The sequence below is a fragment of the Agrilus planipennis genome, unplaced genomic scaffold (genome assembly GCF_000699045.2).
Source record: "Agrilus planipennis isolate EAB-ADULT unplaced genomic scaffold, Apla_2.0 scaffold16, whole genome shotgun sequence".
NCBI lineage: Eukaryota > Metazoa > Arthropoda > Insecta > Coleoptera > Buprestidae > Agrilus > Agrilus planipennis.
This window is the reverse complement of record NW_020438946.1, coordinates 999,144-1,020,029: the sequence shown is the minus strand read 5'-3', so window position 1 is coordinate 1,020,029 and position 20,886 is coordinate 999,144. Positions and strand designations below refer to the sequence as shown.

Here is a 20,886-nt window from a genome sequence, read left to right as displayed (position 1 = left end):
AATCATGAATAGTAGTGCGAGTCGAAAACAAGCGTTAAAGCCTTTAATATGTCTTCAAATATAAATAAACATCTCGTTGATATTTTCAGTAGTAAATGGTACCAATAACAGCACATTTGAGCAATGCAATTGTAGGGGATAAAAAGATCAATTTTTCCGTGCAGTACTGTACGAATTATACGCTCCTCACCTGTTAAGAGTTTGGCCGAGAGTTGTCTCCTTCCTTTTCTGATCTAGTGCTGTTCTTTTCTATTTTGCACCGGACAAACTGAAGGTCACATCGCTACAGAAAGTAAACGAAGTATACCAACAAGCGGCAGAAATTGTAACATTTCGGCGAAACTGACGTATTCTTGTTTATGAGAACAAGAAGAAAGAAAGAACTATATCTTAATTCGTCGTTATTATCAGATACCTTACCGAATCTAAACCGTGTTCCCGGTCGATCTTTAGCGCTTATACCTAATACCTATTAGTGGTCTGTTTTACTTCTTTTTTTAATCTCTAGATGTTTAAGCATCGGAAAGCGTTGTTCTGTGTGAAAGCAGTAGGGATTTTAATGATATTCATACAACACAACCCTAATTTTAAATAATATTTCATGAATGTAGAATATATCGCTGAGGTAGAGGTTTTGAGACTAATGAGCGACCTTCTCGTGGAGGGATAACGCCCGCTAACGTTTCGTCGTTTTCTTATGTGTAATTAAGACATCAGTGTAGTCCTCTAAATCGGTTTTATACGCCGCTTAAACGTTTAATGCCTTGATCGTCCTAAATGAACTAAGATGTTCCCCTTTTATTAAGGATTTTAATAAAGAAAGTGTATTGTGTTTATTAAGTGTGTATGTCGCAGGCAAGAATAAGTTGCTATACTTCTCCTTGTCTTAGCAATTTCTTGCTGGCTTGATTCTTATCTTGCTAACACGGATCTTGCTATTTCTTATTCTTGCTCGCTTGGCGAGCCTCCAAATTCTGATTTGTCTTAAAAATAAGTGGAAACTAAACATGATTAATGTCCCATATTGACGATTTTTTTCAGTCAAATAGCATTTGCTTGCGCATTTAAGGAAATATCTACTATTTTATTAAGCAAATGTTATTTGGGTAACAACTTTCTAGGCAAATGATATTGGCGATGTAGGTTCAATTACTTTCGGAAAGATACCTGCGGTACGCAAATTTCATATGACAGTTGCACTCGGAGCTAAAGAATTATGCATATATATTTATATGTAATTAATTGTTTCTTAATGGATATGTTTAGGTTACAGAACGAGATGACAACACTTAGTTCATTGTCATGTATTCTCCTTTATGATGATGTATCATACACATAAGATGAAAAACACTTCGTGAGTTGTCTTCTCCTGCCGTGTCTGTATCTATAATCCTAATCATATTCTTCAATCCAGACATTTGGACAATTTGTATACTATCTGGTATCCAACTGGTTCACAGACTAGCCAAGTAAGCATGTTAGCAGTAACATATGTACTAGTCGACTGCAAATGTCTAATTACATGGAATCTTCCCAAGTGCATGTGCAATTACAATAGTTAATGATCGCATCTTCCAGAAACGTTTTTAGTGTCCTTAACGCCCACTGCCTCCGCCATACTTTTTCAATGCAGCTGATCTAATCATACTTCATACCTAATCTAAAAACCAGTTTCTTTTTGATAACAGTTAAACGAATCAAAATCAAAAACCTAACAATCATTAAAATTCTGTCATCTGCATTAAGTTGAAAATATGTGAAACATTTACTAGATTTACACATATTTCAAGTAAGATTTTTTGATTTTTAAACTTTTTAAGTGTGTTATTTAAGTCTAGATGTGGTTTAAAGAGACATAATGTTCTGGGAAACCTGTTTTAGTCTATTTTTTAGCGATATTCTGTATAAGTGCTCTTTAATTCTAATATTAATAGCGCTATCACTTTGACCAGTGTGTGACAAAGTATTTTTTAAATGCTATTTCTCTCTAATAAATCTATTTTAAATTTAACTTTTGATAACAGAGAACATAGATGAATGACATTTTACACGTTGAATATACGAACCGGGTACCTGTTCCATATCTAGTCGAAATCGTTTTATTGCAATGCTATTATGACTTCAAATTGCAAAATATGTTGAAAAGTACGATTTGATTTCCGAAGTCATTGCAATAGCTTTTAATTTTTAACGTCCCAGTCGTAGGGATTTTGTTTTTTTACTCGAAAACTTGAAAAAATCTAAAGGGTTTACAGCCACCCTCCTCGCGTCCTTGGCTACTGATATTTTTCAATAATTCTAAGTCTCGCATGTTCGATTTAAACTGGAGTCGAATTCAATTCGACTGGATTCGAACATTATTCGCATGTTATTAATTGAAAAAATTGAAAAAAAGAGGAAATTATGAAGAAAAAATAAGTTTTTCCAAACGGGATCAAGAGAATAAGATTTCCATTAGTGAAGAAGTGCATACTTAGTGCAATACAGCATGGATAATCTTCGATTAAATCTATAATCGTTTCTATCTCGACCAACCCCGTTTTCCGCGAAAATCGTAATCACCCGGTAGATAAATTTATATTTTCACGCACGTTTTGTTCGACGCATCCGGAACAGTCTGGAGTAGCAAAATGTGAAGATAGAGCTGAACATCGCTAGGTTTTCAACCACGGCACACGCTGATTGCGCCGCGTCGCTGTCGCTCCGCCATCCGCAGCCATCGTCGATGCGTCGCTCCGCTTCGCTTCGCTTCCTTCGCCAGCCATCGCCACCTCCTCGTTCGTCCTCAGCGGCGGCAAGAACTCTCGCAGGCAGCAGTGTAGCAGGCTGGCTGGCATCACGTGCGTGCTGTCATAGCAACGGCGGCGAATACTAGTGGCGGCCGGCGCGACAAGCCTGCTGCGACCGAAACGAAAAAGACATCATCGTGTAGGCACCATCATCTCTTCTCCGGGTTTACTGTACTTCGTTGTTTTACTGACAGTGCAGGTGCACAGAGCGTGATGTAATCAATGCAGCTGACGTGATGCGAGCCCCCGATGGCCGGCCAGGGCCCCGGGAGCCCCCCGGACCCATGGGCGCTCGACCCCGAACTTCGACACCACATACAACATTGTCCCTGTACCTGCAATCATTTGGGATACGGCAACTACTTGGACTACCAAGTAAGTGACGGCATTTCTTATTATTAAGCACTGATTTCCGGTAACAGGTAACTGAAAGCTCACTTTATGAAATTCCGTGCAAAGTTTAATCATAAGTCAAAAACTTACTTCAACTTTGCGCTCACTTATTTAATAACCAGGAAACTTATTTAATGTATGAGTTCTAGCTCGCTAGGATCATACATAATTTCATATTTTACTCACTTCATTATATTTAATGTTTTCTTTAGTCTTATCTTTGAAGTAACTAAATAAATAAAATTGTTTCAATCCGACACAGAAACAGCAAAACAATGGAGTAAAAGTTTTGCCCAACATAAAAAGACGTAATATTTTAAACGAGAAAATCTTGAAAAATATCTTTAGTCTACATCAAAATATTAATACATTGCTTTTTATTGTTTTGAATTAAAATTTTCATTTATTTACATGCATAATTCGAAAATCCTAAATCGCCTATAAAATTGATATAAATTGATGAAACCTTTGAACAGCAATCGTTTTCATTATCAAGTTTCTGGATGTTTAAAGTTTGTATGAAACTTATTTGTTTTTTTTTTCGGATTTAGTCTGATTATAAGTTTCACAAAAAGAAGAAAATAAATATTGCAATCCTTTTATTCGCATATTCTGCCTTGAGGCTGGCTTGAACGCTGTATTTTCTTCCTTCTTTTCATACTTTAAAAACAGTTTCTATAACAAAGCCAAACGTAAGGTATAAAAATGTAATTAAATTCTAATTATTTTTCTCGAACGTCATTATTTCAAAACAACATTAGGTATTCGCCGATTTGTGTAGCAATTTATTGATTTCCCAATTTATTCGAACGTGATTTGTACGAAATCGAAACACAATAGAATCTTACGTCACTTAGGACTTAATCTTCGTTCTTTTTTATTTGACTTTAAAGTTACATGAACGTCGCACTTGTTTTAAAGCCGCTCTTATAGAATACTTTTCGTCGGTACACGTTGTAGATCGACAATTTCTTGTTTGCACTAGTCGATAAGGGTTTTACCCGTTTCCTTCAATTTTCTTTTGATTTTGTTGCCCTGTGTGCGGTGCGATGGCGTTTGATTGAGTTCGTAGAATAGAATTTGACCTACATAATGGCAAAACCGTATTTCTCCCCGTTAATCTGGTAGAGGATACGCACATATATATATATATATATATATATATATATATATATATATATANTATATATATATATATATACGCGTCGTTGTCAGCATCATCGCAAAATGTGTAGTCACCTAGTTTGACCCGTTTTCGAGGATTGGATACCAGATAATACATCCTGGTATAAAAACAGATTTTCCATACAATAACACGAAAATCCACTCAGTCAATGGACCGTGGAATAAAATCTTACGTTAATCTGAATGCGACCGCAAGTACCTACAACGAATACGAAAAAAATATTGGACTCGCACCCTGTGGGCTCCATACCATGGGCAAACCATAAAAAGTATATGTATATGTTAAGTGGAACTTGGTCATAACGAATGACAACTCTGGTAAAAAGACTTAAACTTTTGGGTGTTTTATGAAGTATTCTGATGGGCTGGCTGGTAGTCCCGCTTCAGTCTCCTTTTAGGAATAGTAGGTAGGAATGGGTGGGTGGTGGTTGGGGTGTGAAATATGAAACTGACGAAGTGAAGGTAGACAAGAGTGTAAGATTATCTGTGGAATATTACTACCCCAGAATTTGCTTGGACCAAGGCAGACGCACCTGGAATCGAACCGGTGTCCTCTCGAATACTAAGCAATAGCCTAAACCTCTAGGACATGCAGCTCCATTGACAAGTGTGATGTAACATCTCGTAAAGACTGAAGGCGAGAAAATGAACGATTTTGACCTATTTTGGCGGTTACTCTTTACACTATTCAAAGCAACTTGTTGATTTACGTCATAGTTTTATTTGTGCAAGTAGTTGGAACGATCCTTTTACTGCCAGTAGGAACTTTAGCCCATTTGTACCTCGGTCTGCAAAATGAAATATTTCTCACTTCTAATTGACTCTGTTGGTATTTATTACCATTACCATAAGGACAACAATGTTCCGTGCTAAAAATTGTTTTCAAAATTGTTCAGAACAAAATATTACCGGTCCTTAAGGTGGCGTTATAACCAAGTTCTACTTAGAGTCCCTAGAAATACAAAATCTACACATTCATGAGATAGCTCGGATTAGCTTGATTAGATAATAGTAGAACCACAATCGTTGGGCTACTTTAGACGGGACGTTTGGTAACATACTTAAATAGAATTGCAAAAGACACTACTGGTATCTTAACATAGTCATCATCATAAGGTCGTCGGTCCTAAGATTGGTTGGACACCCATCTCCACTCTTTCCTACCTTGATGAGCTAATCCTTACTTTTCCATAAAATCAGAACATCCCACATCCTTAACTATTTACGAACAGTAATCTAATCTAGGTCTACCTGTACTCCCCTTAAGTCTTGTTTCTTCTTCTAATATGTCTCTAACTAGAAGGTGTCCTACCAATCTGTCTCGCCTATTTCTTATTGACTTCCATATCGCTCTCTGTTCATTTATAACCTTCTCTGTCCATCATTATCCTGTAATGCCACATTTCGAACACTTGTAACCTTTTCTTTTCTGCAAACATACACCTTTAACAATCTGTTTAGAATTTCTAAATGACTAACTTATTGGGATCCGTCAAATGGGCTACCAAATACACCATCTGGTGGCAAAATTTATAACTCGAATGAGGAAAAAATTTACATAGGAACTGTGCACGCAAATTGTAAAATTGTTTATTAAAATAATAAAACACGTTAAAAAAGTAAAAATTTTTTTGATGATGGAGTCGACGAAGTTTTCTTCTAAAGTTAAATCAAATAAAAAGTTAATATGTTCAGTGAAAAGCTGCAATAGCACTTCAGACATAGATCTTCACTCTTCACCTACATTAACTACTTTCCAATAAAAACTAACCGTTTTATATATGTAAAAAATATATTCGGAAAATTAGAGAAAAAAGTAAACTAATAGAAGCTTGGATGAAAGCAGTAGGTATCAAAGAAGTGAATTCCGGAATAAAAATTTGTTCACGTCATTTTAATGCACATGATTATATTTCAGCAAGTATTTACCATCAGCCATAACCTTAATATTTAAAACTAGAATCATACTAAAATTATAAAGTGAGAAATTATTTATTCCTGTGTAATTGATTTAACACAATTCTAATGATACGATATAAGTATTTTGAGGTTAAGAACCTACCTGCTGCAATACAACAAAGTTGCAATAATGTGTTTGCAACGTTCTCTTAAATCGGCTTTGCACGTGCAAGTCATTGATATGATATTGCTTAAATCACCCAGAATCACCTCACCAATTATATAACGTGAATCACTTTTTAAATCCGAAGTTTGTAAAAAGTAGGCAGTAAACTTGACGGAATTTGAAGGCTAGCTTCCGGATTTGTTATTTCCGAATTTTATAATGTGATTGGCATTAAAAACACGCTCACCTTCAACGAAATTTCCTTTCCGAGGCTTTGTGTCAGCCCAATCACATATTGTGTCAATACTTATCATTTTATCGTAATTTAAAAACTTGGAAATTGCACGGTACACTATAGGAACTACGATAAATTTTCCCTAATCGGCGCCATGTTTTTAGGCTCCTCCCATTTGACGGATCCCAATAAGAAAAAAAAATATTTTTGATTGTAACTTCAATTTTAAATTATGGTGGAGCCGCCAACCATCATCAGTTTTTCATTGAATATTTTCCCATTCATCTCTCCTCTTCTATTACTACTTCCTGTAATTAGCTGACTATTAAATCGTCTGAATATAAAAAAAGATTGAAACTAAGTAACGTTCCTACATTCATTATCCAGAATATTGTCGTTTAATGGGAATTTGCAATTAAATATCACGAATCTTGTGACGTGGTGAGTTAGTTTAAATGTTAATATTCGATTATAGAGCATATATAGCAAGAAGGCTATCAACAGAAAAAGTAATTTGTAATACGTTTTACGCGAAATAACGTTATTATAATAAGCTACCAATGCTCAAAGTGCCTTTGGCTCACTGCTCATCTATGCGTTATATGCACCCCCTACCTAGCGTACCCCCATACGTATAGTCTTTTTGGGTTGTAGATGAGATGTAGTAGTAATTATGGAATCAATAGATTAAATTAGGTTAGGTTAAAATAAAATGTATCGATAACGGTATCGTTACTCCAAATTTGAACGGGTTATACTAGTATAGTACATAATTAAGTAATCTTTAAATTTTCGTTTACTACGTTATACACAAAAAAGCAAAAACAAATTGTGGTAGACAGGCATGTATATATTCGTATGGTAAGGTAATTGTTCGAAACGTTCCTAAAAATGATTCCGATGAATTAATTGTTAGAATTGCGATTGTGAACAATTCGAAATGCCAGTTATTGTTGGTTACTAATCAATAATTCAGGTCGACTGTTTAACGGATTTTCCTAACAAGTTCGTTGCCTGTTAATCTCGAGCGTATCGGGCCTGAAAGGGGTTTGATCGTGGAAACTAACAAAATAATAGCGTTTGTATTTTCTAATAACGAGATGTTTTTCAGGTGTTCAGCAATTAGTTTTGTAAACGAAATTTAATTTGAAACCAATTACGGTTACGTTTTGAAAATTCTGACCGTTTGTTTTAATTTGAAACTGGAATACGGGGTGTCTCAAAAAATAAAAAATATGATGTGTGTACTTGGATATATAATTACATGCATTTTTAGAAGTTATAATTAAGTATTTGTGTAATTCATAATTTAACTTTTTACTTGAAAAAATTTGCCTTCAAAACAATTAGGAAAACAATATTTCTGCCGCAGATTATTTGATATGTATGTACACATATGTAGTACTATCTATAGATTCGTTTGATACCTTTGATAATTCACCTGTGGAAATAATATAGAAACAGGCGGTTGATAGGTCTATTGATTAATTGCCTACAAACACTAACAAAGGACTACGAAGATACTGCTTTTATATTCGTTCCATTGTTTACGAAACCTGAAGGCCCTTTCAAATCTTTTTTCCTCTTTTAAAATATTCCAAACAGATTGTAATAATATGTTATATTATTTAAATAATATAATGGTTTAATGAGATGCGCTTTAATATCTTTTAGATGAGATTGAATTCTATTTGATGAACGGGTGGCTCTTGTCTCGGCACAGTCAATATGTGACTACCATGTCAGCATTTTCTGCGTGCGAATACATTGTTGTTTGATTGATATTTTTTCACTCAATTAATTTTTATATTTTGTGGTAATAGGAGCAACTTTGCCAATGGAATAGTAACTACTACTAGTAATCGTCACGCGTGCAATTGATTTGGCTGTGTACCAGCTGTTGCGAAGGTCACTAGTAGGTATGAATGTTTCGTCATTTGACGCTTGCGATGAGATAACGTGGCTGCCAAATTGGCAATTGTTCTTAATCATTGACATACTTTTGTGCTTTTTACTCCTTCTACGTTGTGACGCTATCACGAAATGTACCCTACATTGCCTCCAGATGTCACCTTTCAAATATTCCCGAATACTGAACAGACATATTGTATACCGAAATACGAATTTTCGTTAATTTATTAATTTCAAAATATGCATTGCATTATTCATATTTCGTAGATACCCCTTTTCAAACAAAAAAAAAAAAGAATTGAAGGTTCTAGGTTAAATATTTGCGCAGAATATGCAATTTTTCCGGTGAATGAACTTGAAGCACTCGAGAATAATTTTGGCCGCGCGTGGCTGACTTTCCTCTATTTTCGCTCCCCCATTGACTATCGGAGGAACGGCAACTTTAAACAATTGCTACATCGTCAATTTTAAAATAATCCAGTCTAAAAATTTTGCATATGGTACTTTAAATATTCCCCTATAGATTCCAGCCAAAATAATTTATTAATATTAATAAATAATGCTTACATTCCTGTCATTATTATCAACATACTTATTGGGACTCGTCAAATGGGCATACACCATCTGGTGGCAAAATTTATAACTCGAATGAGGGAAAAATTTACATAGGAACTGTGCACGCAAATTGTAAAATTGTTTATTAAAATAATAAAACACGTTAAAAAAGTAAAAATTTTTTTGATGATGGAGTCGACGAAGTTTTCTTCTAAAGTTAAATCAAATAAAAAGTTAATATGTTCAGTGAAAAGCTGCAATAGCACTTCAGACATAGATCTTCACTCTTCACCTACATTAACTACTTTCCAATAAAAACTAACCGTTTTATATATGTAAAAAATATATTCGGAAAATTAGAGAAAAAAGTAAACTAATAGAAGCTTGGATGAAAGCAGTAGGTATCAAAGAAGTGAATTCCGGAATAAAAATTTGTTCACGTCATTTTAATGCACATGATTATATTTCAGCAAGTATTTACCATCAGCCATAACCTTAATATTTAAAACTAGAATCATACTAAAATTATAAAGTGAGAAATTATTTATTCCTGTGTAATTGATTTAACACAATTCTAATGATACGATATAAGTATTTTGAGGTTAAGAACCTACCTGCTGCAATACAACAAAGTTGCAATAATGTGTTTGCAACGTTCTCTTAAATCGGCTTTGCACGTGCAAGTCATTGATATGATATTGCTTAAATCACCCAGAATCACCTCACCAATTATATAACGTGAATCACTTTTTAAATCCGAAGTTTGTAAAAAGTAGGCAGTAAACTTGACGGAATTTGAAGGCTAGCTTCCGGATTTGTTATTTCCGAATTTTATAATGTGATTGGCATTAAAAACACGCTCACCTTCAACGAAATTTCCTTTCCGACGCTTTGTGTCAATCCAATCATATATTGTGTCAATACTTATCATTTTATCGTAATTTAAAAACTTGAAAATTGCACGGTACACTATAGAAATTACGATAAATTTTCCCTAATCGGCGCCATGTTTTTAGGCTCCTCCCATTTGACGGATCCCAATACCCAGAAACATTTTTTTTGTCAAAGAAGTATATGTATTTTTTTTCTGCATCCAAATTCCTAACCAGAATGTTTAATCTGAATATTGGATAAGATGATTAAAAGTGAGCTTTCAGTTACCGTACGAATCGCAAATTTGCAATAAAAAAAATACTTGTTTTCCGCTAAATATATTGTAGAAGAGCATAGAGCAGAGCCTGTACAGGTTGTGGTTGAAGTAATCATTTTTTCGTTCGTTGGCATTCCAGGTGTCAGTTCCGCCAGTTCGAGAGCCAATACGGGAAACCGCATTCAGTTCAGTGCCTCATTATTACAACGGTGGCGGTTACAATTATGGCTACCACTATCACCACGGTTCGCCTTTGGGTTCGTGTTCATGTAGCACCGAGAGCGACTCGACGACCAGCTCGCTCCGTAGTCCCTGGTGCGTATGCTTGGTAGTGTGTGTTGTCGTTGCAGCCTTAGGGATAGGTTTGGGCCTTCCTCTAGCTTTAAATCCACAGACTGAACCGCACACCCCTCAGGATCGTCTGCGCATCATACGGCGTCTCCTCAAGGAGAAACCGCTGATTGACGGGCACAACGATCTGCCCTGGAACATACGCAAGTTTCTCCACAATCGGATCGTCAGAACGAACTTTAGCGTCCTGACCGATTTGGAACCGTGGTCCAAGAGCCACTGGTCGCAAACGGACATCTCGAGACTCAGAGAGGGTCTTCTCGGTGCACAATTTTGGTCCGCTTATGTGCCTTGCGGTTCTCAACATTTGGATGCCGTTCAATTGACTCTCGAACAGATCGATGTTATCCAGCGATTGGTCGAGCTTCATTCGCGCAATTTCGCTCTCGTCCGGAGTTCGAGCGAACTGCTCCAGGTGCACAGGGACGGAAAGATAGCCTCTCTGATCGGCGTCGAAGGCGGCCATTCGCTGGGAAATTCGTTGGCCGTGCTGAGGATGTTTTACAGTTTAGGAGCCAGATATTTGACCATCACGCATTCCTGTGATACCCCGTGGGCAACCGGGGCGAATACCAAAACCAAGGGCGGTCTCAACTCGTTCGGAAGGAGCGTAATACATGAAATGAACAGGCTCGGAATGATAATAGACCTCTCCCATAGTTCCATGGAAACTGCTAGAGCAGCTTTGAATGTGTCGCGTGCCCCGATAATCTTCTCGCATTCCAGCGCTTTCTCGTTGTGCAATTCTACCAGAAACGTCCCAGACGATGTGCTCAAACTGGTCGCTCATAATGGTGGCGTTGTTATGGTCAATTTCTATTCGTACCATCTGACTTGTAACGGTTCGGCAACGACCAAAGACGTCATCAGACATATTAATCACATCAAGACCGTTGCCGGAATCGAACATGTCGGAATCGGTGCCGGTTATGATGGGATCAATATGACGCCGATAGGTCTCGAGGATGTCTCGAAGTACCCGTATCTGCTTGCCGAACTTCTGGAAGATCCCGCGTGGACCGAGAACGATATCGCCCTGCTGGCGGGCCTGAATGTTTTGAGGGTTTTCACAAAAGTCGAAGCTCTTAGGGATCAGTGGAAGTCGGCCACGATAATGCCACTAGAAGACTCGCTTCCACCCCAAAATCCCAAATGTGCGTATAAGTTTTCATGACCGCAACTGATGTATCCTTTTAGCGTGAATTAGGCCGGCGATCCGTGTGCGTTTATGTGTATTTATACTTGGCCCTTTTTGTACAAGAGTAAAATTGTTTTTTTTTAGGGAATGCAGTTGTCGAGGGAGTTTTTTCTGTACTTTATCGCCCTGTCCAATGATAAATGGACGGATCTCGGCTATTTTTGTTTCGTTTAAAATTAAATAGTACTTGCCCTGCTCCTTGGCGTTTATTTCATCATTAATCATTCAGATTGGGGTCTAAATTAGACTTCTTATAGAAATACTGGCAAATGATTCTGCATTATTTATTTTATTGGTGTTTCAATTAAATGTTACGAAAAAGAAATACTGGCTCACTAAAGGTTACCTAACGTATATTCCGAAATTTTTTCTCTGATTCTTGTTTGATGTTTTTAATGAGTCGGAAAAATATCTATTTTCTATTTCTCTATTTTCAAAAATATACACAATTTGCGATCAGAAACGTTTTCTTCAATAACTTCTATATTAGTATTCACTATTTATTTAGTTACTGTTTTGTGTTTGAATTCATTTTGAAATGGAAACCGAAGGAATAACAAAAACGTTTTAAAAATGTTTTGTGAAAAACTTTTCCTTTTATTTAACCTGTTTCTTCCGTTTTGTCTTTACTCGTTTCTTCAATCAGTGTAAGTATGCCAGGTATGATGCAAATGTTCCTTTTTGCTTCCATATTACAGACTGCTAACGATATCAGTTTTCTTGTCCTCATTAAAATATACTTCATTTACTTTCTCTAGCGATGTGCCCCTTCCACTGTCTTGGATGCGCGCTGGCAAAATCGTACTCTTGTTCATTAAACATCCTTTTTCATACAGTACCTGCCAAAAGTTTTGTTCAATCATGAATAGTAGTGCGAGACGAAACAAGCGTTAAAGCCTTTGATATGTCTTTCAATGCAATTGTAGTGGATAAAATGGTCAATTTTTCCGTGCAGTACTGTACGGATTATACGCTCCTCGCCGGTTTGGCCGAGAGTTGTCTCCTTTCTTTTCTGGCCTAGTGCTGTTCTTTTCTACTTTGCGCCGGTCAAACTGAAGGTCTCATCGCTACAGAAAGTAAACGAAGTATACGATTCTACTGTAACCTATCTCGTATTTTACAATTAAATGCAGAGTGGATCCTAAGAATGAGGCCGCCAGACTTGTCTTACGTTAAAAAAGTATTGACTACAAAGCTCTTTCAATCTTAAAAGTTAAATGATTTGTTTTTTAATTACTCAGAGTATTTGGAATTTTGAATTAAAATGAAAACGGAAAACACGAAACTGCGAGTTTCTCGTTATCCAATGGATTTAGAAACTTTGTTTTAAATTTCACCCTGGAAAGGAAAAAATATTGGAAACAAAAAAGTATGAACCTTTAGTTAGCCTGTAAGTCAGTATACTTCTTCTTAAAAATATTGAAACCGTCGTTATAAATTACAAAGGACTGTTACGGAGTTATGTAATTAAAATACATACAAGATGCAAAATGTAAAAAGAAGCCCTATTTCAAATAAATTTTTATTATTGTTTATTAACAAAATTTCATGCAGGTTTTATGTACGAAAAATTTTATATGCAGTGGTATCAGAAAATGAAAAATTATAACCATCATTCATAGGTCGTCAGAGCTATGGCTAATGGGACTTCCTCGATTTAATAAAATCAGAATTAGGTATTTTGCATTTTGTTTTTCTATTTCAATTAGAAGTAATTCAAGAAAAAAAACATATGTCTGACATTAGCCCATCTAAACAAATACAGTGTAAACTCTTTATAACGTCACTCGATTTAACGACAAACTTCTTAAAACGTCGAAATTGCTTGACTGGTTGTTTTCTATACAATATTACACTCTATATAGCGTCACGCTCACTCTATTTAACGACAACAATGCGGCATTATAAATCATTAAGCAGTACTTTCTAAGTTGCCGAAATAGATAAGAACTGCAGCTGTGTACGTTGTTGAAGAAGACGATCCTGTCCCTCCACCAAGCATCAAACAAGCACTTGATGCAGCGAAACTATTAAAAAAATACTTTTTATATAATCAAATTGATCCAGCAGTATCTCAATATATGAGTAAGATGCGTAACAAAATACAATTAAAATATTGGAGCAGCAAAAAACATCAGACGAAGATAACAGGCTATACGCAATGTATGAATAATAATGTTCGTGTGCAAAATGTGCACTATATTAGTAAATGCATATTATTATAGAATAGTAAAATAATATCTTTTATTTCTCTCCATTTAACGACCACTGTTTATAACGCCGAAAAATGTTCAGTCCCTTAAGTGTCGCTATATAGAGTTGACACTGTATAGTCGATATTAGTACAGAAGATTAAACTCCCATTTTTTAATGATATTTTTGTATTATTAATGGAAATGTTTTTGATACGTATTTTTGTACTGTGCAGAGAACAGGAAGGTAAATTAAAGAAGGAATAGATAAATAAAAGGTACGTATTATATCTAATCAGTAGGTGATAAAAAACGCTGCAGTTTGTATATTCGTTTCTAAATAATATATAAATAAATATATATATTTACACTGCCACATAATAAATATAACGCACAGGAAAGATTTACATACGTATTTTTTAAATAAATAATTAGAAGGTATTAAACGAGTTTTTTAAAATGATAATAATACATAGACGGTTAGGTAAAATTTTCGAATGGACCTTTTCAGACGTTTTGTCTCATTGTCATTCAGCTACGAGCACGTAATGCGTTTTACAAGTTCGTTAAAGTACATTTACTCACATCGTTCTATGGAAATCGATTTTCTTGACGTTTTCCATCAGTTTAAGTAGATGACTTAGTTTCTACAATTTTCCAACTTGAGACGTTCTTTTATGTAGAGATGTCGCTTACTCCACCAACTCAATATTTATTTGCACATATTCCTTCAGGATAATGGTTTTAAAAACGAAAAAGGAGAAAGCCAAAACACTCCTTTTATGCTCCAGTAAATGCTCTACTTACTACTTTTCATTTTTCCAAATACGCCTGGCACGAATCTGGAATATGTCCCGGAAAAAAGGGGAACTAAAATGTATAGTATGTACGGGGTGTTCTCTGAACCACTACCAAGCAGAGACAGATAATGACTTGATAATTTCAGTGGTATTTTATATCTTACTTCGCTTTATTATCATTCAACATTGTTACAACATTTTAATCATTAATAAAAAGAGAAAGACTTTAAAAGAATAGCTAATTTTGTCACCAGGTAGTCGCATAAAGTTAATTTTATTCCCAGTCCATGATCAAGAGTAAGTAATGGTCGATTCATACTATCGATCACGGTTCGGCGACGGTTCACACTATACAATACGGTCACAATCAGTGCAAAGTCAGGTAAGCAAACAGGAGTGAAATCTGTGTCTATAAAGGCACCTCACCTATATTACAAAATCGTAAAACGCTTCACATGATAATTTAGTGCTTTTTCAGTGCTTCAATTAAAATTTTAATACTCTAATCCTTATGTGAAAATTAGTGGTAGTTCTGATTGAGAGGGAGGCAATAAACTTGAAATATACATATGACTATTATAATAAGATTTATTGAAGAATAATCATCATAATTTTGGGGTTATTTTCAGCACCGGAAAAATGAAAAACGAAAATTTACCTAAATATTAAAGCGATATTTACGATTTATACCACTATCTCTTTGCTTCGTAAGCGAAAATAATAAAAATTACAATTTGGACTCGAGTTTGTAAAAATAAAATCCCAGCAGAAATAAATTTAGTAAGTATNGTAAACGATAATAATAAAAATTACAATTTGGATCCAAATTTCTAAAACTAGAATCCCAGCAAAAATAATTTGACTAGGTATTTTAGTTGATATTACAAATTTAATTGTAATAGTTAAAAAACTTGAAATAATTTTTAAAGAAACATGTCGAAATTGATATTATTATTAAGTTACATAATAAATTCTACCGTTTCTACGGCAAATACCTAAATATAAAGGTGTATAAATAAAGATCTACGTAATACATACATAAAGATACTACAAGCCTGACGCTGGAAGCTGGCGGAAATTTTAAAATGGCGTGGATGCGCTGTGGCAAAGGTAGGCAGTTTTAGGTATAACGATTGCAGCCCTCATTCTTCAGTATTCCTTTCAGGGGCGTAGATTAAATATTTAAAAATAGGAATCAGTGAGCAAGTAATAGACAGACAGACAAACAGAAGAACTAATTGTTGATGTTGGTGACAGTGATAGAGATTCCCATGATGAGAGTGAATGTGAAAACTAACTATAGAACAAAAGCAATAGGTTTATTTTTTCTTTTTGGTAAGTCATGTTTCTACATTATTTTCTAGTACGCTACTGTCCTATCTGTATTAATACTATAATTTACGCCTATTGAAAGCTTATTTGTGTATCGGTTCCAAGTGACTTACCCAAATATGTCATAAATGGGCAAGTACCTGCGCGACCGCTCGCCAGCTTCCTTCGTCAGACCTGTACGTTCTTGAAAGAAGTAGTACCCTCTTCCCACTTTAGTACTTGTGGCACAAAAATGGGACGTTTACTAAGACTACTGGCGTGGGTGTACTATCATCACCTTCATTCAAAATCAGAACCACCACTAAATTTCATATAGAGAACGGAACACTAAAATTTTAATTAGAACACTAAATTAGCACGGAAACACTAAATTCTCACGTGAATCATTTTGTGTTGTGAGTATGCTGGCTAAGCAGGGCGGCCGTTGGGGGTGGCGAGCTGGACCACCCGGAGTATCATCTATCACCATTAAGCATCATTTCTGAATCCCTGATTCTTTCAGAGATTAATGCATCTTAGATTATCACGATTGATAATTTGTAATCTTTGCGTTCATTAATTTTTGTTAATTTTCAATAAATATTTTAATATTCTAAATTTATTTATTAATAACTTTGCATTTCTCGTCAAGTATCATAATCATTAAAACTAATTCCACAAAGACAAGGGCCTCTCAAAGATATACCCACCCCGAGAGTCTCGCAATGGCTGAGGCCGCCCCTGGTTTACTTGGCAGACGTTTGACTATTATGGTACTATTATAATACTTCTATTAGATGAAGGAAAGAAAAAATATTTTTTAATATTTCGGTAAAAGTTTTCATAAAACTACAATAGTTGCTCAGCCTGGTATTTTCACTTTCTAAGTGATACAAAATGTATTTAATAATTTTGTTGCTTCACTAGATTTTATATTTCGATTAAACACCCGCTATGGTTTGTAACTGGTGGGACACCCTGTAGGTATACAGTTTTACCCCACTTCAATTTTTGAAAACTATGTAAGTAGAGTTTTTTACGGGGCAACCTAATTTTCACCATTTTTTAGATAAATGGAATAATTAGAATCACGTGGTGTCATTTTGCCATTGTTGCCATGTTTCGTACAACAAAGTTACATTTCTTATTTCTGAAGTACACTACAGTTTGTCGCTAATTTGTTACCAAATACAAAAATTTGTCGCTTCAATCAATTACCGAATAATAGATGAAAATCTAACCTGATGTTAAGCTGCCGCTGTCTACATTCTGCGTAGCTCAAAGTAGAAATTTCTTATCTTTAGAGAAGTACTGCCATCATCATAAGGTCGTCAGTCCTAAAAGTGGTTGGACGCGCACCTCCACTCCTTCCTATCCTGAGCTAATCTTCGCATTTTCCTAAAATTAGAATATCCCACATCCATAACTATTTGCAAACAGTAATCTAATCTAGGTCTACCTCTACTCCTCTTAACTCCTGTTTCTGCCTCTAATATGTCTCTGACTAGACCTTCATGCCTGAGAAGGTGTCCCACCAATCAATCCCGCCTATTTCTTATTGACTTCCATAGAGTCCTCTGTTCTCCTATTCTTTCTAATATATATTCATTTCTAATCTCTATCCTCGGTATCCTCATCATTCGCTGGTAACAGCACATTTCAAACGCTTGTAACCTTTTCTTTTCTGCAACGTCCACCGTCCATGTTTCGCACCCGTACATTACCGCGCTCCAAACATACGCCATTAACATAATATTTTTCTTTTTAATTTAAAAATACTGTATTAGACCCTATAATTTGTCGCTGAAAGATGGTTGCGAGAGCAGTACTCCTGATCAGCGAAACGCGATTGAAGAGCCGTCAAACTGACACTAGACATAACCAATCTCGAAATAGAAACGTCGTAGAAAAATACTGGCAAGGGCCATAATTTGTCGTCAGTTTGTCGGTATTTTTCTCCGATATTTCTGCTTCGAGATACGCTTCGTGTAGTACTCTCTCCAATCGTTTTTCGCTATCAGGGTAAATTATACCGTTTTGAACGACAGAAACTTACAGTATTTTTCATATCTATTCCGAAATATGTTGTGTAGTGTCCTCCTGATGTCTCTCCCGTGGTTTACCTTTGCAACAAAATTGGTAAAAGCATCATCTTTTCATTAACAAAATGATAAATTACAACCCTTATAATATTTCTCTACGCTATTTCTATTTCTAGATGTGCAATGTATAATATCAACTTGATATCGGGCTAGTATTATATAATAATTGCATGGAGTGACAAATTTTTGAATTTGACAAGAAATGAGCCCCAAATATTGGGATCTGTCAAATGGGCGTACACCATCTAGTGGCAAAATTTATAACTCGAATGAGGGAAACATGAGGAACTGTGCACGCAAATTGTAAAATTGTTTATTAAAATAATAAAACACGTTAAAAAAGTAAAAATTTTTTTGATGATGGAGTCGACGAAGTTTTCTTCTAAAGTTAAATCAAATAAAAAGTTAATATGTTCAGTGAAAAGCTGCAATAGCACTTCAGGCATAGATCTTCACTCTTCACCTACATTAACTACTTTCCAATAAAAACTAACCGTTTTATATATGTAAAAAATATATTCGGAAAATTAGAGAAAAAAGTAAACTAATAGAAGCTTGGATGAAAGCAGTAGGTATCAAAGAAGTGAATTCCGGAATAAAAATTTGTTCACGTCATTTTAATGCACATGATTATATTTCAGCAAGTATTTACCATCAGCCATAACCTTAATATTTAAAACTAGAATCATACTAAAATTATAAAGTGAGAAATTATTTATTCCTGTGTAATTGATTTAACACAATTCTAATGATACGATATAAGTATTTTGAGGTTAAGAACCTACCTGCTGCAATACAACAAAGTTGCAATAATGTGTTTGCAACGTTCTCTTAAATCGGCTTTGCACGTGCAAGTCATTGATATGATATTGCTTAAATCACCCAGAATCACCTCACCAATTATATAACGTGAATCACTTTTTAAATCCGAAGTTTGTAAAAAGTAGGCAGTAAACTTGACGGAATTTGAAGGCTAGCTTCCGGATTTGTTATTTCCGAATTTTATAATGTGATTGGCATTAAAAACACGCTCACCTTCAACGAAATTTCCTTTCCGAGGCTTTGTGTCAGCCCAATCACATATTGTGTCAATACTTATCATTTTATCGTAATTTAAAGACTTGGAAATTGCACGGTACACTATAGGAACTACGATAAATTTTCCCTAATCGGCGCCATGTTTTTAGGCTCCTCCCATTTGACAGATCCCATATAGAGTACTTTATAAATATTCTATATATTACGTATAAGTATTTTGGTGGATCTTTTGAATTAATAACAAAAGTGAATGGTGAATGTAAAACGTCTGGAAACTTAAAAAAATGCCTTTAAAATAATTGTAACAATAAAATCGGCAGAAATAAAACAATGGACTTAGAGAACTTATAACTGCCAATCATTTAAAAAGTTGTACCTATTTATCATTATTGCGAACAGTGTTGTAAATTGTATCACATACTTGCGCATATAGTTGTAGTAGCTTTAAAAGTTGTTATACTAAGTGTCTAAAGAATCATTTTACCAAATAATGCGAAGCAAACTGTTTATAATACCTAGTATCCAACACACACATTACAAATCGATGTTATATTGCCCAAAAGAGTGTTTAGCAAGTAGTCAAAATAGAATTATTTAACAATTAAATTTAGAAGTGTCGAGAATTATACACTTAGTTGATTTAAAAAAGGTTAATATTTGAATTCGTAAATAGGTTACTGTCCGCCACAATTCTTATCAGAAAATTGTGTAGACATTTATCATTATTTATGTAGAGTACAGGGTGTTACAAATAAATTTATTCTGGTTCTTGATACCCCTTAAAGTCGTTCGGGGGTAGTAAATAGTACAAAGAAATTTTAACAAAACAAATACAAGTTCTTCTTTGGAAACTGTCGATTTCGAATTTTTTGGCTCTTATTAGTACAGGATAAGTAGCAAATTAATAATAAATTAATGATGGTGATCAGTTATTTTTTAATTGACCAAACACTGGATAAAGCGTTCAGTCGTAAAGGCAAAACTTTAGTTTTACATATAAAAAATTCATAAAAAACTGGATCGTGCTAGATCGAGGCGTTTCGTCGGTCATTGAAGCTGGCTGCTTCAGTGTTACGCTCAGGCTCAAGCTCAAGTTGTAGTTACAGAGGTTTTTTGGTGGTTTATTAGAAATTACACCACAACCTTTCAGTCGAATTATAAGTCTACAATGGATTCTGATCGTGAAAGCATATGTTATTATTATAAAAAATGTTCACCCCTTAATGGTTTTAGAAATTCCTGAAAATTATTTCACATTCGACAATAAAAAAAACTTAGTCTATTTTTATATATTGTGTAATGGACATAGTCATTCCTATTAGTTAAATTCATTACGAAAAAGTTCGTGTATTGGCCGTAAAAAGTACTTGAACTTGAACATAAAGACGAAAAATTGGTTATAATTTTTTTTTAATTGTACGAAATTATTAAACTTCAATAAACGATGTGGTAATTATAATTTCGATTTTAAGCGTCGGTCCACTATAAAATGTCTTTGTTTTCACTTGGAGGATCGATTTGACGTTAAATAAAAATAATTCAGATCTTTAACTAAAACTACCTTTTTTCGATTTTATTTTTTTTTTTTTTCAATAGTAAATTTTACAATTA

At 34.9% G+C, this 20,886-nt stretch overlaps 1 protein-coding gene across 1 annotated transcript; it reads left to right on the top strand.

The window, feature by feature from the left end:
* Positions 1–2,836: 2,836 nt before the first annotated feature.
* Positions 2,837–12,639, top strand: LOC108744666 (dipeptidase 1-like). Its single transcript, XM_018480540.2, has 2 exons — positions 2,837–3,164; positions 10,423–12,639. Exons 1-2 carry the CDS (start codon positions 3,039–3,041, stop codon positions 11,806–11,808), a joined length of 1,512 nt encoding a protein of 503 aa, XP_018336042.1. The 5' UTR covers positions 2,837–3,038; the 3' UTR covers positions 11,809–12,639.
* The last annotated feature ends 8,247 nt before the right edge of the window (positions 12,640–20,886 follow it).

Bases quoted from the DNA above. Each gene is read 5' to 3' on its own strand.
- LOC108744666 (XM_018480540.2), top strand. From the start codon at position 3,039: ATGGCCGGCCAGGGCCCCGGGAGCCCCCCGGACCCATGGGCGCTCGAC. The intron at 3,165-10,422 runs GTAAGTGACGGC...TTGGCATTCCAG, and splicing joins GCAACTACTTGGACTACCAA to GTGTCAGTTCCGCCAGTTCG.